Raw genomic sequence first — 19231 nt, 5'->3', positions numbered from 1 at the left:
TACCTTTAAATAGGAAATGTAGTATAAATAATGAAGTTAATAAAATTACTTATCTATATATATAATAGACTAAGTGCCTCAACCTTCAACAAGAAGAAGAAGTACTTTGCATGAGAAAATTTATGCGTGCTCAAACACCAAGTTTAAGGCCTCTTTTCCACGGACTGTTGAGCTGTGTGCTCAGCAAGCAGTTACCAGGCAGCAGTGAGCAGATACCAGGCAGCAGCAAGCAGTTATCAGGCAGCAGTGAGCAGATACCAGGCAGCAACAAGCAGTTACCAGGCAGCAGCAAGCAGTTACCAGGCAGCAGTGAGCAGATACCAGGCAGCAACAAGCAGTTACCAGGCAGCAGCAAGCAGTTACCAGGCAGCAGTGAGCAGATACCAGGCAGCAACAAGCAGTTACCAGGCAGCAGCAAGCAGTTACCAGGCAGCAGCAAGCAGTTACCAGGCAGCAGCGAGCAGTTACCAGGCAGCAGTGAGCAGTTACCAGGCAGCAGTGAGCAGTTACCAGGCAGCAACAAGCAGTTACCAGGCAGCAACAAGCAGTTACCAGGCAGCAGTGAGCAGATACCAGGGCAGCAGCGAGCAGTTACCAGGCAGCAGCAAGCAGTTACCAGGCAGCAGTGAGCAGTTACCAGGCAGCAGTGAGCAGTTGTGAGAGTTTGAGAGCCATTTCACTGCCTATTCACAGTCCATGGAAAAGAGGCCTTACCCTAGCAAGTCTGACATTGCAAATCTGGCCTAATTGGCTATTCATGAGGCAATGCTCATGCAAATGCATGCACAAACCAATACCACAAAGCAGTCACCCTGCTACATTCTACATTAGCACTATCCGGCTTAGTGCACACCAGAGCGGTTCGGACAGCGTTTTGCGATCCACTTGCGGCTGCGGATACGCTTGGGTAATGTATTTCAATGGGCTGGTGCACACCAGAGCGGGAGGCGTTTTGCTGAAACGCATAATCCCGAGGTGAGGCATTTTTTGGACTGTGGAGGCGTTTCTGCCTCCAATGTAAAGTATAGGAAAAACGCAAACCGCTCTGAAAAACGGCAGTTCAGAGCGGTTTTGCAGGCATTTTTGTTACAGAAGCTGTTCAGTAACAGCTTTACTGTAACAATATATGAAATCTACTACACCAAAAACGCTTTACAAAACCGCAAAATGCTAGGTGAAATGCTACAGAAAAATAAGAAAAAGCGTTTCAAAATCTGCTAGCATTTTGCGGATCTGCTAGCAGTTTTTGGTGTGCTCCAGGCCTCCAGGAGCGCCACGGGGAGGATTCCCAATGCCCCCTTTTTATACAACTAGGGGGACCGCAGGGTCCCAGGCTCTCTCACTGCCTGGAAACCACAGTGGCACCCCGGAGGGGGAGGCTGGGTGGCGTGGACGACCCCCCCCAAGTGTGGCCAGCGCCGGGGAGAGCCGTCTGCACCCACCTCCCAATATTAAAAACAGGCACTTACCTTAACGACCATTGCGTTCTGCTACATGCGCATTAATTTGGGGGAACCACATGAGAAAGGAGAGAAGCATGGGTCACCCCGAGCTTTAGAGCTCAGGACTGGCTCACATACAGCACTCCAGGGGGGGGGGGGGGAGGACAGGCGCACTCACTCCAGGGTTCACACCACCGGAGCAAGCCATCCACCACCTGCCTCCAAAGGATACAAACTGCACAAAATGCTTTCCATGAGAAAATTAATGCGCATGTAGCAGAACCCAATGGACGTTAAGGTAAGTGGCCTGTTTTTAATATTAGGAGGTGGGTGCGGACGGCTCTCCCCCAGCGCTGGCCACGCTTGGGGGGGGGGGGGGGGGGCGGCTGTGCCACCCAGCCTCCCACTCCGGGGTGCCGCTGTGGTTCCCAGGCAGCGAGAGAGCACTTTGCAGTATTGTTTTTTTGACCCTGCATTGTTTGGCATGCGAAAGCAAATGCATATTGCATGAGCATTACCTCATGAATAGCCAATTAGGCCGGATTTGCAAAGCCAGACTTGCTAGGGTTAAACTTGGTGTTTGAGCACGCATACATTTTCTCATGGAAAGCCTACTTCTTCTTGCTTCAAGGTTGAGGCACGTACTCTATTAGATAGATAGATGCGGCGTATGCTACGACGCGGGTTGGCTAGTTGTTAATATTCATTTATAAACTACTAGTCAATTAGCCCCGTTACATAACAGACACTAGAGCCCAATGATACAGCCCCCCCCCACACACACACACGGGCCTGTGCTTGCCCAGTACATTGGCACACAACCTAGGGATTTATTTTGCAGGATTTAGTCAGTGTTTGCCCTTTGCAAAATATTTGCTCACCCTGGTTTATATTCTGACGTTTATCACAGGTGGTGACATCTTTGCTGCTGGCAGGTGCAGCTATGTGGAATGTTTGTGTATTCAGTCTTCCAAAGCCAGTACAAATATTACCTTGTCTCCCAGAATGCTCTGGGGGAGGGGGGGTTCTACATAGCTAAACAGTCTAGGCTAAGCATCACTGGGAGGGGGCATTCATTCCAGTATACAGAAAGGGAAAGAGGAAGTAAAAAATGTGGTTAAAAACAACTAAAGTTGAGAAAAATGGGAGAGGTGGCTTACCTCAGTAATGAGAACTTCACATAATAATGGCATTTTTTTGTGCACTACAATGCATTTTGTGGGTCTGAGCCCACTTCGTCAGGCCAATTGTGGTGCCAACTACTACAAATGGTGGAGCAGGAGGGCACTCCCATTGTCTCTGTGCTTCCTTTTCAAGGTATACAATCACCTTCTCTTCATACCAATATACATCAATATAGAAAGTGTTACTGATGCTGAAACCAGGATAATTGGCGTTAAAGTGGGTATCCTGAATAAATGACTACATTCTACTATTTATCACTACAGTGTCTCTTTAATTAAATGCTTCATAACCAAGTAGAGCATAAAATAAGAGGTTGCATTGGGTTCTGGGTACGTTTCTTCTTCTTCTTCTATATCTATAAAATTGGATGTTTGTTTATGTGTGTGCCACCATCACTCGGAAAACGACTTGACCAATTTCAAAGAAACTTGGTATACAGATCCCTCACTACCTGGGATGATATGTTCTGAGGGCCTCGCATTCCTCCTGCACACCTGGGCGGAGCTAAAAACAGCCAATCAGATTTCAACCATTCTCGTCAGTGGAAGAAATGTAAAAGGCTGCCATTCTCACCATAATAAAGCCAGAGTCACCAAACTTGGCACAGTTGACCACTTGGTGACCGAGGTTACAAATTCAGGGAAAGTGGGAGGAGCATAAAACAGCCAATCAAATTGCAGCCTTTCATTTAAAATGGGAAAAGTGTAAACTGCAGCCATTCTTACACTGTTAATGGCAGAGGCTTAAAACTTGGCACACTTGGTCACCGGGTGGCTGTGATTAATATTCAGGAAAGTGGGTGAAGCCTAGAAAGTTGGTGTAGACTAGCATGGGGTTGGAGGCTTCAAACCTGCTACAGTCGGTCATTGGGTGACTGGGGTCCAAATTCACTAAAGGAAGTGAAGCCACAATCAGCCAATCAGATTTAATTGCTGGATAAACTGCTTCAATTCACACATTTTTGATGCCAGGAACCCGAAAGCTCACAAACTTGGTCATTGAGTGGCGAGGTTACAATAAGTGGGCAGACCCCCCCCCCCAAACAACAAACATTCTTCACAGGGAAAATGCAAGCTGCAGCCATTCTTACATTGTTAGTGGCAGGGTTCTCAGACCTGGTACAGTCTGTCATTGGGTGACTGGGGTTCAAATTCACTAAAGGGGGTGGAGTCACAAACAGCCAATCTGATTTGTTTAATTTCAATGGAAATTTTTAATTATTGATGCCAAGGACCCCAAAGCTCACAAACTTGATAATTGATTGACAAGGTTAGAAAAAGTGGGCGGAGTTAACAACAACCAAATACATACCTAGGCAACGCAAGTGGTATATTTATAATAATACAAAAAATCCTGGGCATTGGGTTTTGAATTCAGCATTACAACCAACACTGGGCAAGTTTACCTGGAAAGTCAAGTAATGATTATGACACATGGGGCTCGATACACTAAAGCGTGCTAACACTTAGCACGACATTGATAAGCGCTTTGCACATGATATCACGTGCTGAGTATCATTATCATGTGCTAGGTATCATTATCATGTGCTAAGTATCATTATCACGTGCTAAGTATCATTATCACGTGAAGTCATTGCAGATTACGCGACGGAATGTAGATCATGAGTTATTACTGTATACAGTACATAAAGCGACACGCGTTAAACGTTTGTGCGTGCCGTATTACATTAACTCAAATGTTAATGTAAGCACCATTGCTGATTTCATTACCAAACTCTATCTTCTGATCGTGCGAAGCACCGTAGTTTTCAATGGCAAAAGTTTAACGCGCGTCGCTTTATGTACTGTATACAGTATAAACTCATGATCTACATTCCGTTCACGTGATCTGCAGTGACTTCATGTGATAATGATACTTAGCACGTAATAATGATACTTAGCACATGATAATGATACTTAGCACGTGATACTGATACTTAGCACATGATAATGATACTTAGCACGTGATAATGATACTTAGCATGTGATAATGACACTTAGCATGTGATAATGATACTTAACACATAATAATAACACTTAGCACGTGATAATGATACTTAGCACATGATAATGATACTTAGCACTTGATAACGATACTTAGCACGTGATAATGACACTTTGCATGTGATAATGATACTTAGCACGTCATAATGACACTTAACATGTGATAATGATTATTAGCACATGATAATGATACTTAGCACATGATAAGGATACTTAGCATGTGATAATGATACTTAGCACGTGATAATGATACTTAGCACGTGCAAAGCCTTTACACACGCGTTTGCATGTGTAAAGCCTTTACACGTGATAATTGCGTTATCACACTTTAGTGAATCGAGCCTATGATAATTAGGCAGTCAAGTAATACTGTCCTGATAAAAATGATGCTTGAAAATGCGTGCTAATAGTCAGTAGTGTTTCTCTCACTTTTAGATCTGAACACTTGCTTGCCATGGCTCCTTTCATCGTCCTTCTGTCCATCATTGCCTTTTGCTTTTAGTAAAACTCTATAGCAAACATCAGAAATACAAAAAGTATCCTCCAGGGCCCACACCACTGCTGCTCATTGGAAGCCTGCACCTGGTGGACCACAACAAGCCTCATAACTCATTCATGAAGGTAATAAATCATTTATTTATTTATTGTATTTATAAAGCGCCAACATATTACGCAGAGCTGTACATTGGTTAAGGTTACAGACAATATTTAGGGGTGCCATACAACAATAAGACATTACAGGAATACATGCAAACCAGATCACGCAGCACAGTATAAGTACCAGGTAATGCTTAGTCAGTCATTGGATGGGAGCATGGAAATTAGGCAAGTCGAGTTCACTCAAGAGTTCCCTCAGATCCATAGGATGGGTGTATGGTTATGGAGGTGCATGATCAGGTAGGAGACACAAGGATGAGGACCCTGCTGAAGCCTTACAATCTAGAGGGAGAGATAGGGACACAAAAGGTAGGGGACCAGAGTGAAAAGGTGCGTTTTGAGGGCCTTCTTTAAGATGTTGAAAGGGGAACCCTAATGGCAGGAGGTAGGGAGTTCCATAGTGTTGGAGCAGCTCTTGAGAAGTCCTCCTAAAGACATACATGGGACTGGGTGATATAAGGGCAGTCAGGAGAAATTCATTGGAGGAGCAGAGTGAGCTGCTAGGTGTGTACCTCTGGGTAGGATTGGCAATGTAGGCTGGGCAGGTTTTGTGGACAGATTTGTAGGCCAGACACAGTATCTTGAATCTGATTCTGGACTGGATGGGAAGCCAGTGGAGGGATTCATAAAGGGGAGCCGCCATTGTGGAGCGATGGGAGGAGTGGATAATTCTGTCTGCCACATTCATGATGGACTGCAGCGGGGCAATTCAGGTCATGGAGAGAACAAACAGAAGGGCATTGCTCTGAAGCAGGTATTCTCAGTAAGAAAATGGAGCTCCAAGCACCATGCTGAAAATACACTGGTGCCAAGAGGATCAGAAGATGAGTACAAACACCGCCTGGCGGCTTGCACTAAGGTTACACACTTGGCCGTGCCACCTCAGATCATCTTCTTGGTACTAAACGTTTTGCCACAGTTCCCGTGTCCTCTGGTTCTGGGGGCAAGTACAGTAATTGATCTGCGAGTTTGAGGATTGGTAGCTCATTGAGGTTTGCAGTACACGGGGCTCAGGAACGGGGGAAGCGTGGTATATTTGAAGTCTGAAGGGGCACAGTACTTAGCACAGGGTTGGGGGGGTAGAGGAATAGAATTTAGCAACAGTAGGTTATGCTACCTTTTTACTTTTGGCTGGGTGAGGGAGGTGTTGAAATGTACAGCGGATAGGGCCTAAAGATCTACAATTCTCTTAAAGTGACACTGAGACAAACGAAAATAAAAGATTTATACATACCTGGGCCTTCCTCTAGTCCCCTCCGCACCGATCGTTCCCACGCCGTCTTCCTCTGCCTCCTCATTGTCCCATTAAAGCCCCGTTAGTTTGGCCGATCGGGGTGCAGGTGCAGAACACTCCCAACCATGGGAGCAAAACAGCGCATGCGCCGACTGGCCATTACTGGTCAAACTTATGAGGACCCAGGTATGTAAACAACTTTTATTATCATTTGTCTTTGGTATACTTTAAGGCTGGTTTTACACTTGTTTTTTGCATTGTGGTGGGATGCTCCTGCCGCATCGCACCGCAGCAAAGCTAACTTGTATGACCCTGTGGCAGAGTGCACCGCCAGGGTCATATGCATAGCGCCGCCCCCACTCAGTAACATACTTCCTTCTGGGCAGGAAATGCATCACTGGGATTCCGGTTGGTCCATGCATGCGCACCACCATGAACCACGATTCGCCGCTTACACCACGTGTGTCTCCCATAGCCTTACATTCACCTAAGCACCGTGCGTTATGCGCAGTGCTTCTAGTAACGTGCTACTGCCTTTGGTTTGGCTCGGATACTTCTGGTGCACTGCAAGGGGCCTCAATAAGTGTGAAAGTCTCCATAGACTTTCATTGCTTATGCAGCCGCTTGTGGTAACACGCAATGCAGGAATAACCTGCTAGTGTAAAAGTAGCTTTAATCTTCCACCACCTTCTTGCCTCCTTGCCTCATAAGAATCTCTCATCACCCAACCCACTTATAAGGAGGTTTACTTGCCATACAATGACACCTTATGATGAAGGTCATAAACACTTTATTGTACACGTATGGACTGGGTACATGTTACGCATTTGCCTACGCTATACGTGCAATCACATGAAAAATGTGCACAAAAATATGATTTGGAGTGCCCCTTTGTAGCTTTGCTGCAGTCAGGAGTCACTCGGTCTCCTGTAGTCAATACAGAATCGAGTGGTCTTTCTTGCTGCGGTGAATCCTACAAAGCAGAACAAGTTAGTTGCTCAGACAAGGTCATTGTAGGAATGGCCCACCCACTGCAATGCTTATGGGGGTTCGTGTCACGGATTCACCTACGCCATCCATGCAATAACATGAAAATTGTGCACAAAAATATGATTTGGATTGCCCCTTTAACTTTGTAGCTGTGCTTAAAAAAACCAGATCTCTGCTCTGGGAGAAAAGGTTGTTAGTTTATTCTGCCATGGAGAGTGGTCAATAAACCATGACAGCAGAGCCCTGTACATTTCTTGTCCCTATTTCAAAAGGGACACTAATAGCCAGAGGACCAGATCGTTGTCATAAATATCTGGCTATTCAAAAAGATACAAGTAGAAATGAAGGAGGCACTCAAATGGCGTTTATAAACTTGCGTTTATCAAAACAGTAGCCGACACGACATGTTTCGGGGTTTCCCCCTTCCTCAAGTGTACATGCAACCTCACCAACACAGCACACTTATGAACTTCAATAGTCCACACCCAAATTGAAAGACCCTCCTCTTTGGTCAGCTGACCAACTACTAAATTAACCCCTCAGGGTAAGTCCAAGTCCATCTTATTGGGCACTACTAGATGGACTTGGACTTACCCTGATGGGTTAATTTAGTAGTTGGTCAGCTGACCAAAGAGGAGGGTCTTTCAATTTGGGTGTGGACTATTGAAGTTCATAAGTGTGCTGTGTTGGTGAGGTTGCATGTACACTTGAGGAAGGGGGAAACCCCGAAACATGTCGTGTCGGCTACTGTTTTGATAAACGCAAGTTTATAAATGCCATTTGAGTGCCTCCTTCATTTCTACTTGTATCCAGTTGGTGTGGAGTGGTGACCCACGGAGGGATCGTTCACCGGCGGACCAGGTGTCATATCTGGTGTTGAAGCCCAGCTCAGCAACCCCCCACTGTTTTTTGTTTATTCAAAAAGATATATTTCTTTCCCCTCACAACATTTTGGGAGAGAGGATCCAATGCCCTTTTATTAACCTTAAAATAAAAGAACGGTCATTTTACTCAAGTAATCAATGTTCCATAGATGCCAGGCATGTCAAAATGATCAGAAATACCTTAGATCTGATTTGGGTGTGGGTGAACCCCAAAGTGTCGGTCTACCATCTTCTGGGACCGAGATACTGGTTTCTCTGCAATGAAATATCAGAATTCACCTGTTCGTAGACTGATTAAAGCAGAGAATGTCAGGAATACACCTGTATCATTCTCTGCGGGTTCTGATCAACTGACGCATTTCATATTCTTTTCTGTCTGTCATGACAAAGGGGTGGATAAACGTCCAGACTGAGTCAACGCCGTCTTCTGTATAAATAAGCTCTTTTATTAGTTTAAAAGCATAATGACAGTGTATCCAGCGACAGCTCCGCTGTTTCGGGCATATAGCCCTTTGTCAAGCCAGTCAGCATAGTCATCACGCCATAACACACAACTTCACTGTTTAAATAGTTTAACACTATCTGAGCGACCAATCAGCTTACCCCCCAAAACAGCCAATCAGAGCAGGGTAGAGAGTGAGACCGGTGGACCTAATGGGGAACTAATCCCTTAGCATGCAAAGTACGGAGTAACAACCCCTCCCTCAGAGTCAAAGACAAACCCACCTAATCCATGGGAGCCAAATGCCGCTATGCGGATACACAACGCAACCTTCCGGGTCCACGCCCCCTCCCTACGTGTAGCGCTCCACGTCATCAATCACGTGGGGCGCATCACATGAGCCTGCAGAACCAATGGCATCAGCGCAGCAATGCAGAGCGGTATCCATATCGACCGAGCACGTTATACTGCTCCTCCGGGCACACAGCCCCCGCTATCATGTGACACCTCGGCCATAAACATAGTTACTTGGCAACCACTACACGCGCCACACTATATGTGTAAATATAAGGGGATCATGCAGCCAAAAGGACGCAAGCGCACCCACAAAGTGAACAAATGTAAAAAAGCCCTGGGCAATTAAAACATACCGGTCTCACCCTGTCACCTCATCACTGTAGAGAGTAACCTGTAAAAACATACGTTTATCTACTAAGGGATCTGATGTGCACGGATCTGTAGAGTCATAGCACGTCTGTAAATATCTCTCCCAACTCTCAGGAAGATAGTGTCATATTGCAACAGGATCTGGATAGGATGGCTATATGGGCACATACATGGCAGATGAAATTCAATGTTGACAAATGTAAAGTCATGCATTTTGGTCGTACCAATGGTCTAGCACCATACAAAATAAATGGGAGACAGTTGGGAACATCAAACTTGGAGAAGGACTTAGGAGTACTCATCGACAACAAGTTAAATAATCGTACTCAATGCCAAGCCGCTGCAGCTAAAGCGAACAAAATTTTGGGATGTATTAAAAGGGAAATAAAAACTCGAGATGCTAGCATAATATTGCCCCTGTTTAACTCTCTAGTAAGGCCACATCTGGAATATGGAATTCAGTTCTGGGCACCACATTACAAAAAAGATATTGCAGTTTTAGAGCAGGTGCAGAGACGAGCTACAAAATTGATACGTGGGATGGAAGGTCTCACTTACCAAGAAAGGTTAGATAAACTGGGTTTATTTAGTCTAGAGAAAAGACGCCTTAGAGGAGATCTAATTAACATGTATAAATACATCAGAGGGCAATATAATAGCTTGGCGGATGAGCTTTTTGTCCCTAGGCCTTCTCAAAGGACTAGAGGACATGATCTGCGCATGGAGGAAAAACATTTTAGCCATTTATTTAGGAAAGGGTTCTTTACAGTAAGAGTGATTAAGATGTGGAATGCATTGCCACAGGAAGTCGTTATGGCAAACTCTATACCTGCATTTTATTTTTCCCTTTTGGGGCTAATTGGACCATGCCTTGTGGGGGTTTTTTCGCCTTCCTCTGGATCAACAGGGGTATGTGGGGGACGGGCTGGAGTTGTACTTTGTACTGGTTGAACTCGATGGACGTATGTCTTTTTTCAACCAAAATAACTATGTAACTATGTAACTATTGGTGCTAGCCATACACTGTGGATTTTGCACAGTGGGAGACATGGCAGCGCTTTCAAACAAACCTCATACCTGAATGGTTTATCTGCAATGGTGAGCAGAGCTCCAGAAACTGGACTATATTACACACCCAGCATACACTGCAGGCAAAGAGAGGGAGGGGGAATTAGTGATTAATCTGCACCGGTGGGCCGAGCTCCAGAAACTGGACTATATTACACACCCAGCATACACTGCAGGCAAAGAGAGGGAGGGGGAATTAGTGATTAATCTGCACCAGTGGGCAGAGCTCCAGAAACTGGACTATATTACACACCCTGCATCACTATAGACCAAGGGGGGGGGGGGGGGGGTGTTAGCTTCAGTGATAATTAGTGCACAAATTATGACCTAATAGACTTCCCCACGGCGGTGACGTACCGCCTTGGGGAAGACCTACCTCTAACCTAGCAATAAAAACATAATTCCTCGTGCTGCTATTCATAAATGGTATACACATTTCATAAGACAAGCAAACAGACAAATGATAAGCGCTCAAGGATGAACCTGAATTGTGAGCCATCAGCGGCAATGCAGAGCTCTGCATTGCCTCTGATGGCTTACAATTCAGGTGCATCCTTGAGCGCTTATCATTTGTCTGTTTGCTCATACACTGTGGATGACAAACGGGGTGGAGCTGGATCATATGGTAGACACTGCCCATCTACCCTTACACCCCCCACCCTCCAGTGGGAAAAGGGTTAAAAACTGCTGGACACAGGCTGAGACAGAGTCCCCAGCCATCCATACCATCAAGAATGTGGCTGTTACCCACAGAACTTTTCATAATTGGACCTTATATCTTCTGTTTGGACTTACAATTCCAAAGGACATAAGGTAACTTGACAAACTGCTCATGACATTATACTGTTATTTTAACACTTATACCTTTTATTTTTGAATCGATCTGTTACAATTGCTGTATTTTAGTTTATGCATTACTTTATTATAAAATAAACAAATAAATAAATAAACAATTAAAAATCATTTGTCTAAGTGCTTGTTCTGAAAGCTCTGCAAAGGCTCCTGTCTCCGAAGGGAAATTTTGCCATAACCGTTTTATTGTTATTTTTACAATCTCTAGGAAGGTTTATGAATTACCCCTTTTTCCTACAGGATTTAGCTAGAGTTAGACTTTGCGTATTCACATGCTAAATTGCTAACTGGTGGCAGCGACCTGGTTTCTATTGTACATACAATCAAAATTGTACTGTGTGCGGATTCCCCAGCCAATCCAAAAGGTTACTTTGCTGGCAGTGCTAAATACCTTCAGGATTCCCTCAGGGTCTGAATGGTAAACTGCAGCAAAGGGAACAGGAATTGAAGGGTAACTTTGCATTCCGTCACAGTAAATAGGCCTGAGACCCGCCACTAGCAGTGTTTTAGCAGTGTTTGCCAATCACTGGCAAACGTTACTGTGGAGGGTGGCTCCACTGCAGTGCTTGTGCTTGGGGAACGTGATTGGTCTGCAGCATTTAGGAGAGATCCGAAAGTGATCAGTTTGAAAGTGTGCAGGGCCAAATCGTGATCACCTCAGGAATCGTGTTAAAATCACAGACTTCCGAGATGTTGGAAATTGCCACCAATGGGTCCCAGGTCTTAAAGGGGTTCTGTGGCCCTTTTTCTGATTGCAATTTAAATGAATTTATATGTTCCTTTAATAAGCACAAATCTTTTTTTTACCTCTCTTGTGTTGAAAAAGCTGTGCTGTCTCCTTTCTAATTATTTGTCTTGTTAGATGAATATTGTGCTGCAGGAAGAGGCAGACTAACAGCAGCTGTTCATCCTTGTCTTTCCCTCCCCCTGCAGCCTGGAGCATGCACAAAGGTCAATGATGACTCATGAAGACGTGACAGCAGAGGGAGGGAAAGACAGGGTGTAACAGCTGCTGTTAGTCTGCCTCTTCCTGCAGCACAATATTCATCCAACAAGACAAATAATTAGAAAGGAGCTGGAGAGAGACAGCACAGCTTTTTCAACACAAGAGAGGTAAAAAAAAAGATTTGTACTTATGAAAGGAACATATCAATTAATTTAAATTGCAATCAGAAAAAGGGCCACAGAACCCCTTTAAGTCATTGAACCATATGTTAGGGATTTCTGGCCAATATGCCTTGGAGGTCTGGTGGCATTGTCCGTAAAATCGAATTATTTAACTACGGACCCTCATTTGTGGGGAGTGGTGATGTTTTTTTTTTTAGGGAATTATAGGATCTGGAAGACAAAGACATGGACTAAAGGTGGCCCTACACACTTAGATTGCCACCCAATGTGGCAAGCAAATCAATCCCTCTCTGATATGACTCTGATCAGAGAGAGACTGAATCTCCCAATACGCTGCACACTGATTTTTAATAGATTTTTTACCATGAAATTTATTGAAACTCTATAGAACCTCTATAGAACCTTAACTACAACGTTGAACTGTTCAATACAGTGCAACACTAATGGCAGCTTGCCGACTGAAATTTCCAATCTGGTCCGATCGTAGTTTTGATCGACTTTCGCTGTGAATCAATCAAAATTACGATCATTGTGGCTCGGTCCACTACAGATTTCCGGTAGAACCTACCAAAGTGATCGAATTTGCCAATGAAAATCGAAGCGTGTATGGTGAAAATTCAGGGCCGGGGCAGAGGCGAGAGAGGCTCCAGCCTCAGGGTGCAGTGAAGGAGGGGGCACACAACTCACTCAGCTATCATTCCCCTTTTGTGTTTGAAGCAGAGAGAAATAAGACAAGGGAATACATGCAGTGACTGCAGGCCAGATAACTAGAGATTAAGGTGTTGGGGGAGGAGGTTGGGGGCCAGGGGTGCCTGTTAGTCTAATAGAAATTAGTGTGTGATGGCTGGGGTGAGAGGGATGAAGGGGCGCACTTTGGGGTCTCAGCCTTGGGTGCTGGAGGACCTTGTCTTGTCTCCTGGGTGATACTGACTGCCACAGTCACCTAACTCCACAGCTATTGGTTTCTGTTACTCCTCCCCTTCCAGCTCTCTGTTGCCTTTTAGATGTCTACATGGTATTGTCTGCTTGAACTTCTGTTGCTTCCTTATTAGATGTTTATTTCATTGTTTTTCTAGTTATCGGAGAAGTACGGCTCGGTGTTCAGCATCCAGCTGGGTTTGGACAAGATGGTTGTCTTGTGCGGTTTTGCCACCATAAAAGACGCTCTTATTAATCATGCCGATGCATTTTCTGCCAGACCAGTGACTCCATCAAGTGTGAAAATATCAAAAGGATACGGTATATTCGCGTTATCACTAGAAATCATAAAATATATACAGTATTTTTCGTCCTATAGTTGAACAATAAAATAAATTCCAGAAACAGAAATCGCCAGTAATGTTAGAAGGAACCTATAGGGTGGAATGGTGGTGGAGTGGATAGCATGCTCACCTTGCAGCCAGGGGTGTAGCTATGGAGCTAAGGAGCAGTCTCCGCATGGTGATTGGCCAGCTGCAGGACTACAGCAAACGAATAGAAGGAGCGGAGGGAAGGAGCGATCGCCGGCCCAGGACAAGGTAACGTATGCCTCTGCACACATCCGATGCCTATTCCCTCCAGTGTCCCGCTGCCTCTCTCCCCCACGACCCCCGCTGCCTGTACTAGCAGCCCCCTGCATTTTTTTCATGCCGCATCGCTCTGCAATAAATGTATCATAAAACCAAATTTACCGTTTTATTGTATTTACATTAAACCGGTAAATAGCGTTTTATGATACATTTATCGGCAGAACGGTGTGCCATTTTCAGATGGACCCAAAAAGCAGGCTTTCTGTGGATAACAACAAGTCACTGCACCTTGAAAAAGCCTAGGTTTGGCTGGGCTTGCTCACGTGCACGTGAGCAAGCCCAGGTTTTGGCGTGAAATGGTTGTAGTGCCTGTTCATCCCCTGGTCACCCTTCCCCGCTCACCAGACACCCTCCATCATCCAGGTTTGATGCATCTTTATACTTTGTCAAGCTGTTGCATTTGTGGCTGTGTATTACATACCAAATAAAAGGTCTTAAAGAGACAGGTGCACAGTAATCTTTTCATGTGCTACATGTCCTAAGTTGTGCTCTGCACTGCTATACTTGCTGCACGTCTCATTTTTTGACCCTCACAGTCCACAGAGGAGTGTGTAGATCAGGTGAAGCACCTATAACCACGTTGTGTGCAGGCTCATGCGGAAGGCCGACCCTCAAGAGAACTAGCCGAGTGCCGGGTGTATTTTTCTACTTCAGTGTACTAAACATGTAGGAAGTCCTGCCTTACATCAATGCACGTGCCACAAAAAAGCATCTTGGAGTGAGCACTCCTCCAGCTGGCACCAACCATCCAGGTGGTCACATGACCACCCTCTTCAAGTGTGTGTGATATTAAACAGGAAAACATCGGTGAGAGGTCCAGTTTGGCAATGGTTAACTACAGCCCTGCACCTGATCCATTCATCATTTAAGTTAGTACTGGACACATTTGAGTACTATCAGCTAAATTAAAGAAGTTCTTATTTTTTTCTTCTATGTAGGTATTATCTTCGGGGACCACTGGAAGATGATGAGAAGATTCACCATTTCCACATTACGGGACTTGGGAATGGAAAATGAGTCTACAGAGAGCAGAATTACTGCAGAGGCCGAATGTTTAATCCAAAAATTTGCATCCTTTAAAGGTAAGTTTGTTTTTTGTGTTTTATTTTATCCTTACGTATAATAATATTATTATCACTGCTGGTGTATGATCTCAGAGCGAAGCTCCGCTATGCCTACCATTCACACTGAGCAAGTAAAATGAAAATTATAGGATTTTAAAGAGAATCTGTGCTCTAAAATTCTTACAACAAAAAGCATACCATTCTATTAATTATGTTCTCCTGGGCCCCTCTGTACTGTTTCTGCCACACTCTGCTGCAAACCTGGCTTGTAATTGCCAGTTTTAGGCAGTGTTTACAAACAAACTAACCAGCTTGTGATAGGCTCACATAAGCAGAGTGTGTGAGTCATACAGAGCCTGCAGGGGGCCTGGAGAGGGTGTGTATAGCTTCTAGCCAATCACGAGCAGCCCTGCACAATCCAGTCTGAGTGCCTCAGCCTGACAGAGCCGACAGAGGAGAGAAGATTAGATCATATAACAGAGATAATACAGTCACTGTGCAAGTAGGAAAGGCTGTAGTAGGCCAGACCACATTAGAACAGGCATAGGAACTTATAGGATAGAAGAAATAATGATGAAAGTTTTGTTACAGAGTCTCTTTAAAGAGAACCAGAGATGAAGCACCCTCATGTATTTTATTACATTTATCAGTGGGAACATGACAGTAAACACCTACCCTGCTTTTAGTTTCATTGTTATCTGCTTAATTAGTCTATTAGCAACTGTGATAAGAATCCATCGACTATTCAGTCGAGGTTTGACCTGGAATCATTATAGCTGAGTCACCCTTCTGTGGAGTCCTTTCAAGCCCAAGCCTTCCCCCTCCTGGCTTTAGTGTTGGGCGAACAGTGTTCGCCACTGTTCGGGTTCTGCAGAACATCACCCTGTTCGGGTGATGTTCGAGTTCGGCCGAACACCTGATGGTGTTCGGCCTTTTAAGTTCGGGTTCGCCCCGAACTACTGAATGGCCGCCGAACAGGGCCGAACAGGGCCCTGTTCGCCCGAACATGCCGCAATACGGCCCCCCTATGGGGTCGCAGGCATAAGGGGGGAGCATGCCCCGATCGCGGGGGGGGGGTCGGAAATTCCCCCCACCCCCTCCGCTAGCGCTCCCCCCTCTGCCCGCTTCCCCATAAAAAAGTTTAAGGCAAGTTAAATAGTACTTGGTGGCTGGCCTGGCACTGGCAGTGGAGTGAGGAGGAGGAGGAGTCCGAGTAGCAGAGTGACGCGTTGAGGCCGGGCAGCGGGCGGTTCAGCGGTAGTACCCTTGTGGTACTTCCGCCCTTTCTCTGACCTCACGTCCTCTACGTGATGACGCATACGAGGGTACGCATGACGCGTACCCTCGTATGCAGAGGACGTGAGGTCAGAGAAAGGGCGGAAGTACCACAAGGGTACTACCGCTGAACCGCCCGCTGCCCGGCCTCAACGCGTCACTCTGCTACTCGGACTCCTCCTCCTCCTCACTCCACTGCCAGTGCCAGGCCAGCCACCAAGTACTATTTAACTTGCCTTAAACTTTTTTGATGGGGAAGCGGGCAGAGGGGGGAGCGCTAGCGGAGGGGGTGGGGGGAATTTCCGACCCCCCCCCCCCGCGATCGGGGCATGCTCCCCCCTTATGCCTGCGACCCCATAGGGCCCCCAAAATGGGCATGTTCGGGGGTCCCATTGACTTCCATTGAGTTCGGCGTTCGGGCCGAACATGCCAAACATCTGGCCTATGTTCGGCCTGTTCGGCCCGAACCCGAACATCCAGGTGTTCGCCCAACACTACCTGGCTTAGATCTTCTGCTTTGCATACTGAGAGCTGTGATGACTGGGAGGGGCTGCTGCTCCTGAGAGAGAAGCTCTGTGGCTGTAATATGATCCCTGTGTGCTCTGTGTGCACTAGATTCTCATAGGAATGAAACTGCAGTTATTATCAGTGACACTTCCTACAGGCAGATCATACAAAAATGAAAGCACACAGATGAAAGGCTGCATAAGCCTAGATAGCAGCATAGTCTCATATAGCCTAGACAGCACATCCAGAACAACTCATATAACCCGGAAGGAGAAGGGATATGAGCCGGCGGCCATATTTGATTTTTCCTGGAGCAATAATGGATAAAAAACACTAAAAAAGGCACACCAGAGCGGCAAAATTATCAGGTAGAGCATTTATTCTTTACAAGCTATCAACTAATATGTTTATTTTGTGTGAAACGTTCATCTCTGGTTCCCTTTAAGGGCTTACTTTTGTTAGAAATAAAGATGCAACAACTATTTACTATAAATTGTCATTTTAAAGAAAACAACACTTTTTTGAAGTTAAGGCATACCTAAAGTGGGAAAATAATAACTAAACAAGTTCCCATATAATTGGGTAACTCTACTTGGAAACATGGGTTCTCGGCAAGAAAAAGACAGGTACACTTCTGCAGTACCATATACTGCAATGCAAATACGCTGTAGTCGAACTCACATAGCAGCAGGGTCTTGCTCCAGATTTCACCTACGGTTGTTGTAAATGTATGCCCTGTACTTTCAACTTTGAATTGAAAAGATCCATTTCTCCTTCCTCATTAGTGGTATCAGAATCAGAATCAGTTTATTCTCCAACTGTGACAAACATCACACCCGGAATTTTTTGTGGTACACACGGCATGGAAAGCTGATTTTACAGATAAGATGCATTTGGGCACAATCAGATGTAAAGAGTAGAAGAGGACAAACGGGAGTTAGCGGCAGAATACAGGCAGCAGAAACATTACACATAATAACAGTACAACTAACAAGCATAACAGCATACTGAAAACTTTACAACATGGCTGGCATACTAAAGAAAAATTGCAAAACATGATTTGGGCAGCAAAACCTAGAAGCAGAAAGATTACAACACAACGAGCATATCAAAGGGTTGCAAGCATGATTGATGATTTGGGCAGCGGTGCAAGGCTAGGGGGTTTTGCGAGGGTGGTAGCTCAAGTTCAGCAGGAGGACAGCTTGGGGAAAGAAAGTGTTTAAATGCCTGGTGGTCTTGGTGGGGATGGATCTGTACCAGCGGCCAGATGGCAGGCAGTCAAAGTAGCGACTACCGAGGTGGGTGGGGTCATTTTGTATCCTGTTTGCTCTTGACCACAGTCTGGAGGTGTGAAGAAGGTCCAGAGGTGGAAGTGGTGACCCTATGATCCTCTCTGCGGCATTGATAACTCTCTGGAGCTTGAGTCTATCGCTCGCGGTAGCACCTGCGTACCAGACGACGATGGAGGAGCAAAGAATAGACTCAATGGTGGCAGTGTAGAAAGTACACATCAGTTCCCGCGGCATCCCAAATTTCCTCAGCTGCCTCAGGAAGAACAACGTCTGCTGAGCCTTCTTCTGGATCTTGGAGGTGTTCTCCGCCCACTTTAAGTCGTTTGTGATGTTGGCACCTAGGAAGCGAACATTTGACACCCTGGATCCCTTTGATGGAGACTGGGTTGGGTGTGGGAGGGCGCCTTCTGAAGTCCACTACTAGTTCAACTGTTTTTGCAGCATTGAGTACAAGCTGGTTGTCCTTGCACCACTTGCAGATGCGCTCGATCTCGTTTCGGTATGTGTGTTCGCCGTCGCTGCCAATGAGGCCAAGAATGGTGGTGTCATCTTCAAATTTTATAACCTTAACAGAGTCGGCAGATGAGGTGCACCTGTTTGTGTGTTTGTTGTGTTTGTAATCCGTTTCCTGGTACTGGATGCAGTCTCCGCCCCTCTCCACCCCCAGTGTGATGTAAAACCACACCCACCTACCGATTGCAAGTCACAAGGAGGAAAAGGTGGGTAAGGAGAGTGGCAGACGCTGGCATTGCACCTATGTCAAGTTAGAAACTGTCTGTCCTGATAGTCAGGTTTGCCCTGAGCTTACCAGAGGATTTATTCTATATTATGTATAAGAAAGGAGAAATGGATCTGTCTAGTTGTGAGTAAGTACAGACACCCCAGGAGAAATGGATCTGTCTAGTTGTGAGTAAGTACAGACACCCCACTACATGGTCACATGATCAATTCCCAGTCATTTTCACACATTTTAA

The 19231-nt window shown here is 45.5% G+C and overlaps 1 protein-coding gene across 1 annotated transcript in view; it reads left to right on the top strand.

The window, feature by feature from the left end:
• LOC137571251 (cytochrome P450 2F2-like) overlaps window positions 1-19231 on the top strand; it is a 57214-nt gene that overhangs the window by 12217 nt on the left and 25766 nt on the right. Inside the window, exons 2-4 of the mRNA XM_068280126.1 lie at window positions 5066-5251; window positions 13628-13790; window positions 15058-15201. Coding sequence (XP_068136227.1) covers window positions 5246-5251; window positions 13628-13790; window positions 15058-15201 — 313 coding nt within the window. The 5' untranslated portion in view covers window positions 5066-5245. The remainder of the gene's footprint in view (window positions 1-5065; window positions 5252-13627; window positions 13791-15057; window positions 15202-19231) is intronic.

Source organism: Hyperolius riggenbachi, chromosome 4 (genome assembly GCF_040937935.1).
Source record: "Hyperolius riggenbachi isolate aHypRig1 chromosome 4, aHypRig1.pri, whole genome shotgun sequence".
NCBI classification, from domain to species: domain Eukaryota; kingdom Metazoa; phylum Chordata; class Amphibia; order Anura; family Hyperoliidae; genus Hyperolius; species Hyperolius riggenbachi.
Note: the sequence above shows the minus strand (reverse complement) of the source record. Positions and strands in the feature narration are given on the sequence as shown.